Genomic DNA, 20,256 nt, shown 5'->3' with positions numbered 1-20,256 from the left:
CCAAGCACTCAGTACAGTTCTCTGCACAGAGTGATTGATAAAATACCACTGATTGAGGTTAAAACTGTGCTCCCATATTGCCTTGACAAAAATATTTCCATTTATTTCAATCTACAATTTAACTGGCAAATTTACAATCCCCTAAGACTTAGAGAAAGCACATATTTCAGAGAAGCATGACAATTCACGATGCGTATACAATGCATGCCCTCTCTCACATACGCACACACAGACGTGAACGAATATACTTGTTTTTCATATTCGGAGACCCACCGATGATGAAATTCACCTATGACCGCGTGCACGGCTAAAGAGGCAGGATTCGCAATCCCAGGCACGCCGCACATCAACAGGCTGTGGTTATCGTTTTGTGGTTAACATCTCACTACCCTTTATGACGTTAAGCCACAGAAGCCAGAAAAAGAGTGAAATAAAGCCATACCTTTCTCTCCCTTCTTTTCTGGACCGCGTCACTTGATTAATTTCCAGCGCGGTCAATTTCTTCGCCACACGATACTGCCAGATATAAAATGCTTCTTTGGAAGCTGCTATCACGTGGGTTTTGGTCATGGTAACAAATAACGGTCCTGTTGAAAGATACAGGTCAGAGAAGTTAGATGACCCTGCCATCGTAACACAGCACCCCAAAATACACTCTGAAGGGAAAAAGAATGGAGCAAATACAACTGAATCTCAGTTTATGCCCCATTAACTAGATAATCGCCCTTAAAAAGAAGGATTTAGCCTGGATCACTCAGAAAATTGAGTGAAAATGGTAGACGGTGAGAGGATGCGTCCCGGGGTGAAGAAAAGTAATCAGTGAGGTGGACGAGGGGAGCTTTCATAAGAACTTTGAGCTGTCCTCTGGAGGATTTAAAAAGGGAGGGCATGCGCAAGGTGCAGAGGTGGGAGGAGTGAGAGCCAGGGTCGTTCCCTTCAGAGGAGCTGAGAACACGAGCTGGAAAATAGCGGAGGAGGGCAGAGGCCTGGATGAGCAGTCCCCCCACCCTTTCCCAAGCTCTGAGGAGACCGGTCCCTTCCCTGTCCGATATCATCAGTAGAGGATAACAGACGCCTGGAAGCAGAGGGGGACGCAGGCCCAGAAATGCAGACTTGACCCTCTGTACCCCAGCCTGGCCATGACCCCTCTTTTTCCCCTTCCACTCCCTCCAACACACACACCCTGTGAACAGAGGACAATAGAAGGCTGCAGACACAGGAAGACAGAGCCATTGGAAATACTGAGAAGGCCAGGGCTGGGGCTGCTCTTGGGACAGATTAAAACCACCGATTTCTTCCTACTTCTCCCCCTGCCAAATCATCATTCACATCCCTGGAACGTCATTAGCCACAAAATCTCGACCGCTACCTTTTTAGCACATATACCGCATCCTGTCATGATCACCCCCTCCCTCCGCGCTCATCGGATGCGTGTTCTCTTTCTCTGCTGCCATCTCAAACCTCCCACTCTCAACAATGCCCACAAGTCCTATCTTTTCCCACTTTTCCGCCCTCTCATTCGACAATCCTAGTTGAATATGGCCTCTAAAATCGAGGTTCCATTGTGAGCAAATTCCCCTTCATCCTAGATTTGATCCTGTCGTACTTAATCCTCCTGGTTGTCAACAAGGAGAAACAGCATGGCCCCCTGGAGAGAACACAGGCCTGAGAGTCAGGAGGACCTGGGTTCTAATCCCAGCTCGGCCACTTGTCTGCTGTGTGAGCCTGGGCAAGTCACTTCACTTCTCTGTGCCTCGTTTACCTCATCTGTGAAATGGGGATGAAGACTGTGAGCCCCATGTGAGACAGGAACTGTGTCCAACACTATGTGCTCGCATTCCCCCCGCACCTCAATGCTCAGTAGAGTGCCTGGCACATAGTAAGCGCTTAATAAATATCACGGTTATTTTTATTACCACCAAAACAATTTTTTTCCCTTTTTATGGTATTTATTAAGCACTTATTATGTGCCAGACATTCTACTAACCACTGGGGTTGATACAAACTAATCAGTCCATGTCCCACGTAGGGCTCACAATCTTAATCCCCTCTTTACAGATGAGATGACTGAGGAACAGCAAAGTTAGGTGACTTACCCAAGGTCACACAGCAGACAAATGGCAGAGCTGGGATTAGAACCCAGGCCCTTCTGACTCCCAGACCCATGTTCTAACCATTGGGCTCAGTGGAAAGAGCACAGGCTTGGGGGTCAGAGGTGGTGGGTTCTAATCCCGGCTGTGTGACCTCGGTCAAGTCACTTAACTTCTCTGTGCCTCAGTTACCTCATCTGGAAAAAGGGGATGAAGAAGGTGAGCCCCATGTGGGACAATCTGATTACCTTGAATCTACCCCTGTGCTTAGAACAGTGCTTGGCACATAGTAAGCACTTAACAATCACCAGCATTATTATTACCGGACCCAGAGAATTAGAAGATACGATCCTTGTCCTCAAGGTGTTTGCGGCGAAGATGGAGACGTAACTTACAGAGAGAAAGAATAACAGAGTGTATATAAGATTTAGATGGCAAGTGGAGACGAAAGTGGCAGTTGAGAAATATAATATTAGGTGAGACGATAATAGACTATCTGGGGAAGGCCTCCTTGGAGACGTGATCTCAGAAGGGCTTGGAAAGCGTTATCTATCCGAGTTTGAAGCAGAGGGAAGAGCATGAGGTCAAAGGCGGGAGAGATGTGAGCTCGCTGTGGGCAGGCAATGTCTATTTGTTGTGGTACTGTACTCTCTCTAGTGCTTAGTACAGCGCTTGGCACACAGTTAAGTGCTGGATAAAAACGAATGAATGAACGGGGCACAATAAATTAACTTGAGAGGACCGAAGATTGTGAGCCGGGTTGGAGGGGGTGAAGAGGGTGGGTCGTTAGGAGAGGGTGCTGACTAAATGCTTTAAAGTCACTGGTCAAGACTTCCTAACTGATGTCGAGAGGAATGAGCAGCAATCGGCGGTTTCTGAGGAAATGGGTGACGTGCGGTATGGAGTTTTAGGAAAATGATCCGGGCGGCAGAATGAGGTATCCACTGGAGAGTGGAGAGACTGAAGGCAGTGAAACCAGTGAGGACACGGAGGTAGGGATCGTGTCTTCTAACTCTTTTGAACTCTTAACAGAAGATCGATATTTGGGGGCTGTAGCATATGGAGACTATCGTAACTCCTGGTAAAAAAATACTCTGGCAGAAATTTCTACTTCTCATCATTTAAAAGAGCTTCCTATCCATGTGATGTCTTCCCGTACTTTTCATGAAATTTGACTATAACAAAATGAGCACTATGAAAGCAGTATGACCGAATGTAATAATAATAATGTTGGTATTTGTTAAGCGCTTACTATGTGCAGAGCACTGTTCTAAGCGCTGGGTTAGATACAGGGTGATTAGGTTGTCCCATGTGAGGTTCACAGTCTTAATCCCCATTTTACAGATGGGGTAACTGAGGCACAGAGAAGTTAAGTGACTTGCCCACAGTCACACAGCTGACAAGTGGCAGAGCCGGGATTCAAATCCATGACCTTTGACTCCCAAGCCCGGGCTCTTTCCGCTGAGCCATGCTGCTTCTCATGTAAGCTCGTAAGCTCACGTTAAGTTTGAATGTAGGCTCGTGTGGGCAGGGAATGCATCCGTTATATTTTTGTGTTTGGACTCTCCTGAATGCTCACTACAGTGCTCTGTCAAGGGACTGAGTGCTCAATCAATACAACTGATTGATTTTCGTCTGCTTTGGGCTCTGTGGGCTTTTATTTGATGAGTCCGTGAAAACACCTGGGGTCCTTTCTCCGGTTTTAGAACCTCGGACCTTTCCCACCAGCGTACGCGGTTCATTCTGCTCACACTGTAGCTTGGAACTTCGACCTCCATCGCAACGAAACAGCCTCCCTGGGTGGTGCTAACGAGGACACACTGCAAAGCGTGAAAGGCCATGAAGAAAGTGGTTTTAAGAAGTGTAAGAATGCCACATTTCTACCTAGGCCTAGCCATGCCCCCCAACTAGGGGGGCCAAATCAGAATAATACACTCTTTTTCCCTTTTAGTCTCTGGCCCTTCTGGAGATTTGGCACAGAAACTGAAAAGGATATTTTACAGGGTCCATGTGAAACAAAAATGTTGAGGCTTGGCAGTCTTTATTGGGTATCAATAAAAGGTCTGTTTGTTAAAGTTTCCACTAGTGCGACCATAAAATTCCTTCAAAACTCAAGAATGCAAAATGTATTTCCTCTCGTCAAAGAATCTGCCTTGTTACTAATGTGAAAGATTTGATGACTAGCATAAAAAAAGGGATGGAAGTGCTAGAAAACTAGTACTCTCAACTTTCCATCCTTATGCTTTTAATCATTACATAGCACTTCAAACATTTAAAATTAAAAAAAAGCTTAAGTCTGCCAAAAAATCGGTTCCAGGATAAAACACAGACTGTTTTAAATACTTAAAAAAAGACTTTTTCAAGCTGCTCAAAGAAAGCAGAAATTGCAAACCGAATGATACAGCTGAGATATACTTATTTATGTGCTAATTCTGTAATAATGTGTGCTTATACTTTTCATTTCAGCCAGCTGAAATGCTTTTACTGATCACAGCAATAATAGTAATAGTAATAACGACAATAGGGGCATTTGTTAAGCACCCTCTATGTTCCAAATGGTGTACTAAATGCTGGAATAGGATATAATAAAAGCAGATAATAATAATAATTACGGTATTGGTCGGTGCTCCCTGTGTGCCAAACACTGTTCTAAGTGCTGGGGTAGATACAAGTTAATCAGGCTGGACATAGTCCCTATCCACATGGGGTTCTCAGTCTAAGTAGAAGGGAGAAGGATTTAATCCCCATTTTACAGAAGAGGAAAGTGAGGCACAGAAATTGAATGACTTGCCAGAGCAGGCAAGTGTTGGCCCGGGGAATTAGAACTCAGCTTCTCTGACTCCCAAGCCCACGCTCCTTCCACGAGGCCGTATTGTTTCTCAAGTCTATATTTTCACCAGACCGGGGAGAAGGGCGAATGAGCTCCACTCAGACTTCGGGACGGAGAATCTACACAAAGGAATTGATTCCTCGGCTCCGCTGGCTGTCTCCCCACTGGGGCACAGAATGCAAAGAGTGAGTAGCAGGCAGGAGTGTGCCAGAATTTTCGGCTGGGCGGGACCCACTGACGGCCAAATTAACTGCAGATTGCTGCCAACGCTATGCCAGAGGGCCAGGGTTGGCAACCATCTTGTGTTGAAGAGCCAAACGGAAACCTCTGAGCGGTTGGAAGGCAGAGAGCTGATCGTACAAAGTGATTAGACTGTAAGCCCGTGATTAGACTGTAAGCCCGTCAAAGGGCAGGGACTGTCTCTATCTGTTACCGATTTGTACATTCCAAGTGCTTAGTACAGTGCACTGCACATAGTAAGCGCTCAATAAATACTATTGAATGAATACCATCAGGTCATCGAGCGTGGTGTCACCCGATGATCTCCCTGTGCCGCGCGGCCGCCACCCAGAAACTGGTGTTGCCGCCGGCGGGGACGGGAGAGGGGGAAGGAAGCGGGGTAGGGGAGAGAGGAGTGGTAGGGAAGGAGAAGGAAAAGGGGAATAGATAATGGAGAAGGGAGAGGCAGAAAATGGAAGGAGAGGTTAAGAAAGAAGGGGAGAAAAAAAGGAAAAGGGAGGAGAGGGTGGGAAGACGAAAGGAGGGTGGAGAGAGGGAAGAGAAGGGAGAGGGAAGCTGCGGAGAGAAGGGCAGGGAGACTCAGTAAGTCGTAGAACCCTGGGGAGCAGCAGCAGCCAACCCGGAGCTTTCTGCCAGCTACGGGGGCGGAACTCCACTCCAAGACCTCCCCCCAGGTGGCTGGGGGGTACACCACTGTGAACATCTACTCTGCGCTCTTCAAATCGAAAAATCACCCACAAACATCTGCCTGAATTCATGCTGGATGTTCCTACAGGCCCAGAGGGGAGGAGGAAGGTGGGAGGCCATGGGCTGGCCCACGCCGCCCCGGATCCTACCCCTTCTTCCGCTTTGGCCTGCGGCCCCCTGCCTCTCCCTCTTGGGCTGCCAACCTCGAGAAGCTGCCAAGCTCGCAGGGGCCTCCAGGGTCAACGAGGATTCCCCCGCTGCCAAGGGGCACGGATTTCCTCTCTGGGCAACAGAGGGCCAGAATTCCCCAGTCCGAACGATGCAGGTGGGCAGTCGGGATGGCACACGTCACGCCCCACCAAGGACCCCCCGCCGGAAGGGCGCCAGCAAGGGCCCCGGCAGCAACGGGCCGGATGGAGCCGTGGCATTTAATTGACCCGCGGTGCCGTGCGTAGCGGACGCACGGAGCGCTGTGGGGTGTTCACTGGATGCCCCTCATTAGCCAGAGGCCCTGCCTGGGATCCACATTCAGCTTCAAGGAGAGCCAGATATGGCTCAAGGGTGAGCCTTGGGTTGCCAACCCTGGCCACGGAGCCAGCAGGGAGATGCTCTGGAAGCTCCAGTGTTGCGGTGGGTCCTTCTTCAGGATCCTGCCGAGCCCATCCACCTCAGCAAACTTCTTACGCTTGGTTGGTTACGCTTGGCTACATCCCTCCGATCCCCAGGTTACGCGTCCCCGACTACCACTGTGCCAGCTGCACATCTGCGTATTCACAACAGCCTGTAACATCCCCAAATCCAACGACTAACTCGCCTTATTACTTATTCACTCATTTACCTATTAAACCAAGTTTCCTTCTTCTCCTCATCAGTAAATCATTTAAGTGTGGATAGAGCACGGGCCTGGGCGTCAGAAGGACCTAGGTTCTAATCCCTGCCGCTTGTCTGACGTGTGGCCTTGGGCAAGTCACTTCACTTCTCTGTGCCTCAGTTACCTCATCTGTAAAATGGAGATCATGACTATGAGCCCCATGTAGGATAGGGACTGTATCCAACTCGCTTTGCTTGTATCCACCCCGGGCTTTAATACAGTGCCTGGCACACAGTAAGCGCTTAGCAAACACAATTATTATTATTGATAATAAACCTTTCAACAACATAAATACTAGTGAACTGTTTATAACTATAAATTTGTCAGTGATGTGAGTGCGAAACCTACTAATTTAGAGAATTGCTATCATGGGGGGCGGTGGGGAGTGCAGTGGGGATGTAAGGCATTTAACATTCTTCTATACTCCTTGAGATAACACACCCATGCTTCACAGACACCCCTCTTTATGGAAAATTCAAGGAGAGACCCTCATTTCTCAAATGCAATTTGTCATGCTGCAATAGCTGACTCCCAGTTTTCGGGAGGAAAAGGCATTACCAGAGGCTTTATTTTATTGTGTCTTTAAAATGTTCCCTCTGCACACCTCTGTTTCCCAGGTTCAACTTTCCATTGGGCAGTTCTTTGGGTATCTTACCACTGCTCATTCTCTTCACATGTCCCACCCAGCACAGCTGTGGTAAGCTAAGCATAGCTTTGATGCTAGGAGACTATGTCCCAGAACTTCACTGTTTTAGTGAGTTTGTCACGCCGGTTAATACTGATTACAAAAATATCCATTGTTAATTATAATGTGTGTAGGGCATTATTCTAAGCACTTGGGAAAGAACAGAATAGTTAGTAGATACAGTCCTTGCCCTTAAGGAATTTACAATATAACAGAAGATAGGTCCTAGAATAATTTTCAGATAGGAGAAAGGAGGAAAAGAAGATGTACATACATGTTAGTACTTAACTAACCGAGCATATAAGAGGAAAATAAGAGTGCTATTTGTAAAGAGCTTACTATGTGCCAAGCACTGTACTAAGTGCTGGGATGGGTACAAGATAATTAGGTTGGACACAGTCCCTGTCCCACATGGGACTCACATGCTCAATAGGAGGGAGAACAGGTATTAATTCCAGATTTTTATGGAACTGAGGCATCGAGAGGTTAAGTGACTTGTCCACGGTCACACAGCAGACAAGTGGTGAGGCCAAGATTGCAATCCCGGTCCTCTGAATCCCAGACCCATGTTCTTCCCGCTTGGCCATGCTGCTTGGAAGTTTAAAGATATTCCTGGGGGAGGACGGAAAGCCCTGCAAGTGAGATGAAAGTGCAGACACTATCTTCACTAAATGGTTACTGCATTTAAAGCACTAGAGAGGTTATCTAACAACTCAAAATTGGTCTGGGCATCCCAGTGAGGAGAAGAGGGAGGTGCCCAGGCACTGAAAAGGTGGAGCTGCTGGTGACCAGAGACAGAAGACGGCAGAGGACAGTGAGTACGGAATCCACCGACCGTAGGCGGGTGAAAGAGCGAACTAAAAAAGCTGCCCATGCCAAGAGATTACTGTAGAACTATGGATAAATCCCTAATTATTGAGGAAAAGTTCAATACTTGCTTACCGATGTCAATGTATTTAGGATCCAAAGGGGTGCCGATAGAATTGCAAAGAACCAGCACATACTGTTAAGAAACAAAACAAATATCAATCAGGCTACCTGCCTGCGTCTTTGAGGAAAGAAACATGCTGCTGATTTATCGTGACGACATTTCATAAGCCTTGTCTCTTACCAGATAATTACTTCACGGAATGAGGAACAAAATATAGAAGAGACAGAAATAATTCATAGGTTAAAACAGGCTGGTAATTGAAATTATGTGTTTTCAAAATTAAAGAGGGGAGAAGTCTAGGCTTATTATTTACCTCAATGGATTGTCACAGTTTTTAAAGATGCTGCTAAATATATAATATACATTTTTTAATTTTTTCTAACATGGTAAATGCAACCTGATAAATTATTCTAACCTACAAGTGTAACTGTAAAAGCACGGAAATTATTTTTACCGTTCCACCAAATGAGTCCATCTCATTCTCCTCCTTTGAAGCAATATACAAATAATATAGCAAACAATTCAGTTAAAACTTTAAAGCGATGCAATTATCAGCGTAATATAAATACATCCGAAAAGTACAAAAGAAGTTGCTTGGGTAGCACTTGTTTATAACCACAAGTACAATACAAGCATTTGAAAAAATGCTCTTCCAAAGATCAAAGATTAAATACTAAAGACCCAATTTGCTATTTTATGACCACCGTTATTTATCTATCCATATTTTAACTTGTGAATAAGTCCTTTATTTAGATGGTCTCTCAACACCGTCATGGTAAATTTTCAAATAAACCAATTCATTTTCTCTTCTTTAAATGCAAAGCTGATACTTATTTCTATTTAAATACTCTTTTATCAGCATCTATCTGTCGTTACGTTAAAGCTGTTGAACTTACTCCTTCAGAGACTGTAAAAACGGTTTGAAAGCATAATTGAGTTTATGTTGGTTAAGAAATCTGAGATTAAAAAACAGATTGACATACAGTCAATTGTATTTACTGAGCGCTTACTGTATGCAGAGCACTGTATTAAGTGTTTAGGAGATTACAGTATAACAATAAACAGAAACGTTCCTTGCCCACAACAAGCTTACGGTCTAGAGGACATACAGACATACAGCTGACATACACCAATTGAATACATCTTAAATAGGGGAAAATACTATCATTTATGATGCTACCATTTTCTTTTGTATTCTTTAGTTTCGCCATTCTTCAAAAAGTGTTTTTTTTTATTTTTTTCCACATCAAGATAGATAGATATAAACTTGATTCGTACATGAGTGTCTGAACTCATCTATATTGTTAATGAGATGTACATCCCCTTGATTCTATTTATTGCTTTTATTTTTGTCTGTCTCCCCCGATTAGACTGTAAGCCCGTCAACGGGCAGGGATTGTCTCTATCTGTTGCCGAATTGTACATTCCAAGCGCTTAGTACAGTGCTCTGCACATAGTAAGCGCCCAATAAATACAACTGAATGAATGAATGACTCTATATGCAATTTCATGAAGCAAAGGAGACAAATAACACCATTCTGTTTCATTTTATTATACTTTTGTCTCCCAGGGATATATACATTCCATTCAAAATACTACCAAGGAATGATATACGTTTAATCTTTAAATTTAATTCAATAGTATTTATTGAACGCTTACTATGTGCAGAGCGCTGTCTTGAGCACTTGGGATGTGAGAGACTATTTCTGACTAAATAAGACTTATCTATGATGCCTAAATCACTTTACCCAGATTAACTGGCCAAACTAGGCATCAAGCTATTTTTTTTCCTTATTTTTTTTTTCACTGTGGGAAGATTCAGGTGGTTCAAGTGGATCTCAGAGGCAAACTACTGCAGAGGTAGATGAGATCTGTGACTAAGGAGTTCATTAGGCATGAAACAATGAAAACCTAGAAATCAGGAAAATAACCTGGTGGATGTTGTTTGGACAAATATATTTGGATTCAAAATCCTGTTCCAGGAAACAGTGGAGATGCCACTGTTAGAGACATTAGAGAAAGTTTAAGCTGTCAGGACTTGTAGCCTAAACATCCCATTTAGAGATCTCATTTAACATACAATATAAAGCTCAAGGCATGTGCCTTACCTGAGGTTGATTTTCATCAGCCTTGGTTGCCAAAATGCAGAAATCTCCACAAGTAGTAATGGAAATTAGACTCTTGACATATTTAACGTATTTCTCATTATTTTTTGTATCCCAAAAGACGACACAATACTCTGCACGGTCAGGTCTAGTATATGCATAAACCACTGTATTGGAGCAATAACCCCACTGCAAAATCAGAAAACAAAACTGCTTTTTAGCTTCAAGAACACCGAATAATGAGAAATTACAAATTACAGGCTAAAGAACCCCGCTAAGCCTGCAATCAATCATATTTATTGAGTGCATCTTATGTACAGAGCACTAAGCTAACTGCTTAGGAGACAGTATGACAAAGTAGGTAGACATGTTTCCTGCCTACAAGGAGCTTATAGTCCAGAGCTTACAGTCTATATGTACTAGTAAAATGTCTGACTTGGAGAAGTATTTTTAAATGTTGTGTTATTACCCATCTCTTTAATGTGCCTGTAGGGCATCTGAATTGAGAAGATTTCTGTACCTCTCCCCACACTGCATTTCCAGTTGCCTCTGTATATTCTCCTGACACTTAAAGGTTTTTTTCCTCACTCCACTGTATGGAAACACGATATTTATTGAGTGCTTACTGTATACAGAGCTTAAGTGCTTGGGAAAATACAATACAACAGCATTGGTAGAAATGTTCCCTGCCCTCAACGAGCTCTCTACTTTTGAACAAAAGTTGATTTTTTTTTTTGCTGCAGTAGAGAGGGTCAATAGAAAAAAAGAGGATAAGAACAACCTCAAATCATTCCAATTTCATTTTAGTGGGATCTAAATTAAGGAGGTTTCAATATGCCCATCTACTGTTCCAGAAAAAATACTGTGATTTGGTCCATCTGTCCTGGCAAAGGCCTTATGATTTTTAGGGAATGAAGTGAGTTTGCCAACAACATTTACTGAATACCCCACAGTGGGCAAAGCATAGTATTTACACTTTTGCTTTTCACACTTTACCCTTCAAAGCATTAAGTTGGCTTGACTTTATATATCTTTATATCTAACTGGGGTCACCACTGAAAGAAGGACATTTGGTTTGAATAAATCTATTGTTACATAAGTTTGAGAGTTGAGTATCAGGAGTCAGTCATTCGGATAGTCAGATCAACTGATCAGTGGCATTTATTGCGGATTTGCTGTGTGAAGAGCACGGAAGTAAGAGCTCGGGAGACTACAACACAGTTGGTAGACACATTCCCTCCCCACAAGGAGTTCATAGTCTACAGCGTCAACGAAACCAACATCCCATTCCTCTCTTGGGAAAGAGAGAAAAGAAGAAACTGATAATCACAGTAGGTAACCTTCTAGGGTGAAGGGGATGTTCCTGAGAAGATTAAAGAAGCAAAGAGGAGCTTTTTTTAAAAAAAAGTAATTTTGAAAATCCCAAATTGTAGCCTCTCCTGTATCCCCTCCTACTCAGACTGTGAACCAACCCCACATGGGACAGGCACTGTGTCCAACCTGATTATCTTGTACCTATCCCAGCATTTAGACAGTGCTTGGCACATACCACTTGCTTAAAAGGCGGAGGAGAGGGGAGGGAAAGGGAGAAGGAGGAGCAGAAGAACTGGGAAAAGTAAGATTTTCTTCCAAACCTAAATATTAGTATTGCTTCAAGATACACTTTCCTTATGTGGTTGTCACTGAATTCATTCAGTAATATGACTTAAAGTAGTTCAAGTAATTCATTAAGGGTAGAAACACTCTCTGCCCAAGGATATTATATCCTATGCTCGAGCTGCTGAGCGCTGCTGGCGAAAGTCCAAGCACCAAGCCGACCTCACACACTTTAAATTTATCCTTTCCTGCCTTAACTCTGCCCTCTCCTCCTCCAGGCAAAACTTCTTCTCCTCCCTCATCGACACCCACGCCCGTCACCCCCGCCGATTGTTCCGGACCTTTAACTCTCTCCTTAGGCCCCCTGTTCCTCCCCCTCCCCCATCTCTCACCCCCAATGATCTGGCCACCTATTTCCTCACGAAAATCAACACAATCAGGTCTGAGCTCCCCAAAGTCACCCCTCCGCCTCTCCCCCCCCCCACCGACCCTCTCCCCTACTTTCCCATTCTTCCCTGCAGTATCCTCAGAGGAGATCTCCTCCCTCTTCGCAAGTGCCACCCCCTCACCTGCGCCTCGGACCCCATTCCCTCTCACCTTATTAAAACCATCGCCCCTACCCTCCTCCCTTCCTTAACTTCTATCTTTAACCACTCAATCTCCAATGGCTCCTTCCCCTCTGCCTTCAAACATGCCCATGTCTCCCCCATCCTAAAAAAACCCGCTCTTGACCCCACTTCCCCCTCCAGTTATCGCCCTATCTCCCTATTACCCTTCCTTTCCAAAATCCTAGAACGAGTCGTCTATAATGGATGCTTAGAATTCCTTAACTCCCATTCTCTCCCGGACCCCCTCCGACCTGGCTTCCGTCCCCTCCACTCTACCGAGACTGCTCTCTCTAAGGTCACCCGTGACCTCCTTCTTGCCAAATCCAATGGCTCCTACTCCATTCTGATCCTCCTTGATCTCTCTGCTGCCTTTGACACTGTCGACCATCCCCTCCTCCTCCATACCTTATCTCACCTCGGCTTCACGGATTCCGTCCTCTCCCGGTTCTCCTCTCACCTCTCTGGCCGGTCATTCTCGGTCTCCTTCGCTGGCACCTCCTCCCCCTCCCATCCTTTAACTGTTGGAGTTCCTCAAGGGTCAGTTCTTGGCCCTCTTCTGTTCTCCATTTACACTCACTCCCTCGGTGAACTCATTCGCTCTCACGGCTTCGACTACCATCTCTACGCAGATGACACGCAGATCTACATCTCTGCCCCTGTCCTCTCCCCCTCCCTTCAGGCTCGCATCTCCTCCTGCCTCCGGGACGTCTCCAGCTGGATGTCGGCCCGCCACCTAAAACTCAACGTGAGCGAGACTGAGCTCCTCATCTTCCTTCCCGAACCCGGTCCTCTCCCAGACTTCTCTATCACCGTGGATGGCACGACCATCCTTCCCGTCTCTCGGGCCCGCGATCTCGGTGTCATCCTTGACTCGTCTCTCTCGTTCACCCCACGCATCCTATCCATTACCGAGACCTGCCGGTCTCACCTTTATCGTATGGCCAAGATCCGCCCTTTCCTCTCTACCCAAACGGCTACCTTACTGCTACGGGCTCTCGTTATATCCCGGCTAGACTACCGTGTCAGCCTTCTCTCTTATCTCCCTTCTTCCTCTCTCGCCCCGCTCCAGTCCATTCTTCACTCCGCTGCCCGGCTCATCTTCCCGCAGAAACGATCTGGGCATGTCACTCCCCTTCTTAAACAACTCCAGTGGTTGCCTATCAACCTCCGCTCCAGACAAAAGCAGCGTGGCTCAGTGGAAAGAGCACGGGCTTTGGAGTCAGGGCTCATGAGTTCGAATCCCAGCTCTGCCACTTGTCGGCTGTGTGACTGTGGGCAAGTCACTTCACTTCTCTGCACCTCAGTTCCCTCATCTGTAAAATGGGCATTAAGACTGTGAGCCCCACATGGGACAACCTGATTCCCCTATGTCCACCCCAGCGCTTAGAACAGTGCTCGGCACATAGTAAGCGCTTAACAAATACCAACATTATTACAAAACTCCTCACTCTAGGCTTCAAGGCTCTACATTACCTCGCCCCTTCCTACCTCTCCTCCCTTCTCTCTTTCTACCACCCACCCCGCATGCTCCACTCCTCTGCCACCCACCTCCTCACCGTCCCTCGGTCTCACCCACCCCGCCGTCGACCCCTGGGCCACATCCTCCCGCGGTCCCGGAACGCCCTCCCTCCTCACCTCCGCCAAACTGATTCTCTTCCCCTCTTCAAAACCCTACTTAAAACTCACCTCCTCCGAGAGGCCTTCCCAGACTGAGCTCCTCTTCTCCCTCTACTCCCTCTACCACCCCCCCTTCACCTCTCCGCAGCTAAACCCTCTTTTCCCCCTTTCCCTCTGTTCCTCCCCCTCCCCCTTCCCATCCCCTCAGCACTGTACTCGTCCGCTCAACTGTATATATTTTCAATACCCTATTTATTTTGTTAATGAAATGTACATCGCCTTGATTCTATTTAGTCGTCATTGTTTTTACGAGATGTTCTTCCCCTCGACTCTATTTATTGCCATTGTTCTCGTCCGTCCATCTCCCCGGATTAGACTGTAAGCCCGTCAAATGGCAGGGACTGTCTCTATCTGTTGCCGACTTGTTCATTCCGAGCACTTAGTACAGTGCTCTGCACATAGTAAGCGCTCAATAAATACTATTGAATGAATGTATCAGTAAGAATTAATGTATCTATTCATTGAAAATCTGGGGGTCTATGAGGGCTCCACTATGCTGAGATCTATGCGCTAGCAAGACGTGGTTCAGCAAGATCCCACTGTATTTTACGAGCAACTAGAAGTTGCTTTTGCCAAGTATCTACGACAAGCTAGCAGCCTGATAGTTTCTTTTTGTTTTGTTCAAAAACAAACTAGTTATACAGATAAAGGATAAGAGCATCTGTCTTTGGCCTAAATTATTTGTAAAATTACTCTTGTAATCAGGGCCAGCCTCAGTCATTATGAAGAGACTTGTATTAGAGTGCAGTTAAAAATTTGAAAGTGCCCAGCCCAAATGAGAAGCGGTGTCTGTAATAGCAGGATCTTGGGAGCTGGTCAGGGAATAGTAGAATATTCTAATATTCTGTTAGAATATTCTCGGTTTGGAGGTACCTTTTCATTCATTCATTCAATAGTATTTATTGAGCGCTTACTATGTGCAGAGCACTGTACTAAGCGCTTGGAATGAACAAGTCGGCAACAGATAGAGACGGTTCCTGCCGTTTGACGGGCTTACGGTCTAATCGGGGGAGACGGACAGACAAGAACAATGGCAATAAACAGAGTCAAGGGGAAGAACATCTCGTAAAAACAATGGCAACTAAATAGAATCAAGGTACCTGATAATGATTACATCACGCTGCACACATGCAACGTAACATAATGACATCATACACATCATGCCGCATGCTCAAACAGGGGAACATGATTTTGTACGGAACAGGAGAGGGGAGCTGATTTTTACTGCCTTGAACTTCCGACTGAAGCCAGTACCAATTATATTAAATACTTTTTGCACTTACCTTGTAATCTGGTCTAATATTTGCAAAATATATAAAAGAATCAACTGCTAGCCCAATCTTTAGTCCTCCTCCTTCCCAAGACAGGGCTGACATCTGTTTCCCAGGAACCTTCAATGTGCGTAAATGCTGAAAGGAGATTAGAGCATCAAAGAGCATTCGATACTCATTTAGACTCAATCTAAACATTAAAATGAATCTATCACAATAATAATAATAATAATTGTGATATTTGTTAAGCACTTACTATGTGCCAGGCACTGTTTTAAGTGCTGGGGTGGATACAAGCAAATTGGTTTGGACAGACTCCCTGTCCCTCATGGGGGTCACAATCTCAATCCCCATTTTACAGACCAGGTTACTGAGGCCAGGAGAAGTGAAGTGACTTGCCCAAGGTCACACACCAGACAAGTGGCGAAGCCATAATTAGAACCCAGGACCTCCTGACTCCCAGCCTGTGCTCTATCCATTACTCCATTCTGCTGTTCTAAGACATTCTATTAACAGTTTAAATAATACTTGATATTGCCATTGTTCTTATCTGTCCGTCTCCCCCGATTAGACTGTAAACCCATCAAAGGGCAGGGACTGTCTCTATCTGTTACCGATCTGGACGTTCCAAGGGCTTAGTACAGTGCTCTGTACATAGTAAGCGCTCAATAAATACTACTGAATGAATGGATGAAAAAACTGAGTTTTGTGTCTTGATTACAAAACCCAAAAAAATTTGCAGTTACAAATTATAGGCTGTCAATTTAAAAAGATTTAGACATGACTTAGGGCTGAAGAGGGAAAATCAGAAAAGTGAAGATTAAGGATTAGGGAATAGGAAATAATTGATTTTGATGGTATTTGTTAAGTGTCTACTATGTGCAAGGCACTGCACTGACCAATGGGATAGATACAAGCTAATCAAGTATTAGCTTGTCCACATCCCAGATGGAATTCACAGTCTTAGTCCCCATTTGCAGATGAGGTGACTGAAGCCCAAAGAAGTTAAGTAACTTGTCCAAGTCATACAGTAAGCAAGTGGTGGAGCCCAAATTAGAAACTAGGTCCTCTGACTGCCAGGCCCGTGCTCTATCCACTAGGCCACACTGCTTCTCCATTTGGTTGGGATTAAGAAATAAAGACACTCCAAAATGTCTTTATCTCTTAAACAGAAAGGCACTAGGAAAAGAGGAGATGACCAAGGCTGGTCACAGAAATGTGGCTCAGTGGAAAGAGACCGGGCTTGGGAGTCAGAGGTCATGGGTTCTAATCCCGGCTCCGCCACTTGCCAGCTGTGTGACTTTGGGCAAGTCACTTCACTTCTCTGCGCCTCAGTTACTTCATCTGTAGAATGGGGATTAAAACTGTGAGCCCCACAGGGGACAACCTGATCACCTTGTATCCCCAGCGCTTAGAAAAGTGCTTTGCACATAGTAAGCGCTTAACAAATACCACCGTTATTATTATTATTATGAATTAAAATTTGGAAGTCCAGCTGTTTCAGAAGTTAGGCCAGAATAATGACAATAATGATGACTGTGGTTTCTGTTAAGCATCCAACTAAGTTAAACACTAGGTTACAGTGTTTTGTTAAACACTGTAAGAGAAGCAGCGTGGCTTAGTGGAAAGAGCCCAGGCTCGGGAGTCAGAGGTCGTGGGTTCTAATCCCAGTCCGCCACCTGTCAGCTGGGTGACTTTGGGCAAGTCACTTAACTTCTCTGTGCCTCAGTGACCTCAACTGTAAAATGGGGATTAAGACTATGAGCCCCACGTGGGACAACCTGATTACCTTGTATCTACCCCAGCGCCTAGAATAGTGCTTGGCACAGAGTCAGCGCATAACAAATGCCTTCGTAATTATTATTATTACAAAGCACTGGGGGAGATGCAAGATAATCAGGACCCAGAAGGGGCTCACAGTCTAAGTAGGAGGGAGAACAGGTATTAAATTTCCATTTTGCAGCTAAGGAAACTGAAGCACAGAGAAATTAAGGGACTTGCCCGAGGCCACCCAGCAGGTACGTGGTGGAGGTAGGATTAGAACTCAGGTCCTCTGTCTCCCAGGCCCATGCTCTTTCCATTAAGCTATGCTGAACCTAGGACATCATTTTGTGAGTTAAAGTCCCAAGGTAGATCAGGGTTCCATTAATGACACGTGGTCCTCTCAATAAATAGAGGAAATGAATTATTTGGGATGTAAAAATACATAAAAGTCATAACTAGCATAACTTTGTTCCTGTCATATTCACTGAACGACTTAGCTTGCTATTTTACCCATCTGGATTTCAAGAAGCTGTCATTTCTATTGGTAAAAGATATCACCACAGTCTTTTTTAGAGGAAATCCTCTCCCATAATCACCTATGACATTATTTATCAAGTCCATTGTCATCTTTCTCAAGACATTTACAATCAATCTTTCATATCGTTGGCACTAAAACTTAAGGAGCAGTGGTAACTGTATTTCTTGAGTGCTAACTGGGTGCAACACACTGTACTAAGAGCTTGGGAACGTCAAAGAGAAACACAAGAAACATTCCCTGCCCAAACTGAGCTCACGTTCTCCTGGACAAGAGAAAAGAAAACACATTTCACAGAGAAGAGTAATCAGAATAAATAATTGATAATACAACCGATTACACGTACATACACACGCTCTGAGAAGAGGCGTGAATAAATAAGTGCTACCGTTAGACTGGGAGCTCACTGTGGGCACGGAATGTGTCTGTTCACGTTCTGTTGTACCCACCCAAGTGCTCCGTAGAGTGCTTAGCCCACAGTAAGCGCTCAATAAATACGACTGAATGAATGAATGAAAGGGCTAGAGGTGGCTCTTACTGATGTGACTCTTGTGATGTTGGAAATTAATCAGGAAGGTGGCATTTGGGGGGAAAAATCTGTTAGATTTGGAGAGGGAGGCTATTCTAGGCTATGGAAACCACAGGAGTAGGACGACAGAGAAAGGGTAGTTGAGAGCAAGGTAAACTCCAAAAATTAGCTGGGGCAGAAAGAGGAGCAGGAGCGGTGGAGGAGCAGGTGAAGCCGATATTCAAAATATAGTTTGGTGGAGGACCTTGCAGCTGAGCATGAAGAGGGAAAACAGGAAGCTGGGGGAATGTTTGAGGCGTGAAGCAACGGGTGCTGAGCAACACTTGAAGAAAACATCACCTGCGGAAGCAGCACTTAGTCTGAATTGGGACGGGATGGGGAGGAAAAGCCAGAGGCAGAGAGACCGATGTCGAGGTAGGACTTTGGGGGGGGTGCGTCTGGGAAATGATGCATAGAAAAAACTGGAAGGATTTAACACTATGCAAGAATGTGAGATTAAAAAGACAACGAGAGATGGAGACTGACACCAAGGTTGTCGACTTCTGAGGCGGAAAGAGTCTTTTATGGCTATTTCCAAAAATCACGTCAATTCATTGTTACTTCAAAGGCAAACCGTTTAAATATCGTAGGGGCACATTACATATTTGAATTTGCCAGAGGGGAGGTGGGCATTAGGCAGATATACTTAAAATTGGCAAATTGCACCTAGAAGCTATGCAGAGGCCTTGACTATAGAAAAGGCTATCCATTTCCAAAATAGACCCCCAAAAAAAAAAGCATTTTTCTTAACCGATCCACAAATCAAGTTCTGTGTTTTTTCACAAGGAGCATTCAGTTCAATAAAGGAAAAACACTTTCATGGACAGTGATCCTGCTAGAGGGGAATTCCTCCGATATATTCTGGTATGTGCCCGCCAATCAGACCGTCTGTGGGAACCAAGTTGGGGGGGGGGGGGGGGGAGTGGCTCAGGTGTAGCTTGTAAAACAGGGCCTTTAACCGACGGAATACAATTAAAAAAGGTTGCCTAAAGACGTTTAGCAAGCCGGAGCAATTTGTAGTTTATTGGGTTCGCACACTTGTCGTGTACTCAGAATCTCTCAATTACCTCCAAACCGAATGCCTTTTCCCTTTCTCTTCACACCACAAATTGTAAAGTTTTAAGAGAAAAACAAAAGCATGGCATTTTTGTACCTCACCAAACGGAGTATAGAACTGCACAGTATTGACATCTTTATCCTGGATTGCTGCCTTCTGGGATCCTGCCACAGCCAAGACACTTCCACAGTGGTTCCACTGTACATTCACCACGTACATCCCAGTGTCGAGCAAAATGGGATCTAAATAGGCGGTGGAGAGAAAAACCTTAGGGAAGTTTTAGTTCACGCTTCAAAATGCCTCTAATAGGCTACCAATAATTTGGAACTCCGATTTCTCCAGAGTCTCAAATGCAAATCGTACTTACTTTGGTCGTTCTCCTGTCTCATTATCTGACATCTCCCGTTGTCAAAGCAAATAGCAAGGCAAGGACAATCCGGTTCCACATAACCTTCTGTGCCATGGTACCAGTGTATTCCGGCAATACTGATTGCTCCAGTTACATTCACTAAGCAATTCAGCTTCATTTTTGTCTAAAGAAATTGTTACATGAATTTTAGCAATGTCAAATCCTTACCTAACAAACACATTTTTATCGCTACACTTATAAATTCAGTTCACCTATCAGAATTTTCTCATGAAAAATCCAAGCTACTAAAGCTCTTGACGATGTTTGGATCTGAAAGCTGGACCGTGATAAAACAGGATAGAAAGAACATCGAGTCTTTCGAAATGTGGCAT

At 44.9% G+C, this 20,256-nt stretch overlaps 1 protein-coding gene across 4 annotated transcripts in view; it reads right to left on the bottom strand.

The window, feature by feature from the left end:
- WDR35 (WD repeat domain 35) overlaps nucleotides 1-20,256 on the bottom strand; it is a 94,426-nt gene that overhangs the window by 61,018 nt on the left and 13,152 nt on the right. For 2 of the 4 annotated variants that reach the window (XM_029072016.2, XM_029072017.2), the window contains exons 7-13: nucleotides 19,883-20,048; nucleotides 19,612-19,757; nucleotides 15,604-15,729; nucleotides 10,443-10,628; nucleotides 8,789-8,821; nucleotides 8,346-8,406; nucleotides 443-587 (exon numbers count right to left, since the gene is read on the bottom strand). In XM_029072016.2, the coding sequence (XP_028927849.1) occupies nucleotides 443-587; nucleotides 8,346-8,406; nucleotides 8,789-8,821; nucleotides 10,443-10,628; nucleotides 15,604-15,729; nucleotides 19,612-19,757; nucleotides 19,883-20,048 (863 nt within the window). The remainder of the gene's footprint in view (nucleotides 1-442; nucleotides 588-8,345; nucleotides 8,407-8,788; nucleotides 8,822-10,442; nucleotides 10,629-15,603; nucleotides 15,730-19,611; nucleotides 19,758-19,882; nucleotides 20,049-20,256) is intronic. The other 2 variants (XM_029072018.2, XM_029072019.2) reach the window with 1 other exon arrangement.

This window comes from Ornithorhynchus anatinus, chromosome 9 (assembly GCF_004115215.2).
Source record: "Ornithorhynchus anatinus isolate Pmale09 chromosome 9, mOrnAna1.pri.v4, whole genome shotgun sequence".
Classification (NCBI taxonomy): Eukaryota; Metazoa; Chordata; class Mammalia; order Monotremata; family Ornithorhynchidae; genus Ornithorhynchus; species Ornithorhynchus anatinus.
The sequence above is the reverse complement of the archived record's forward strand: the minus strand, read 5'-3'. Positions and strand labels throughout refer to the sequence as shown.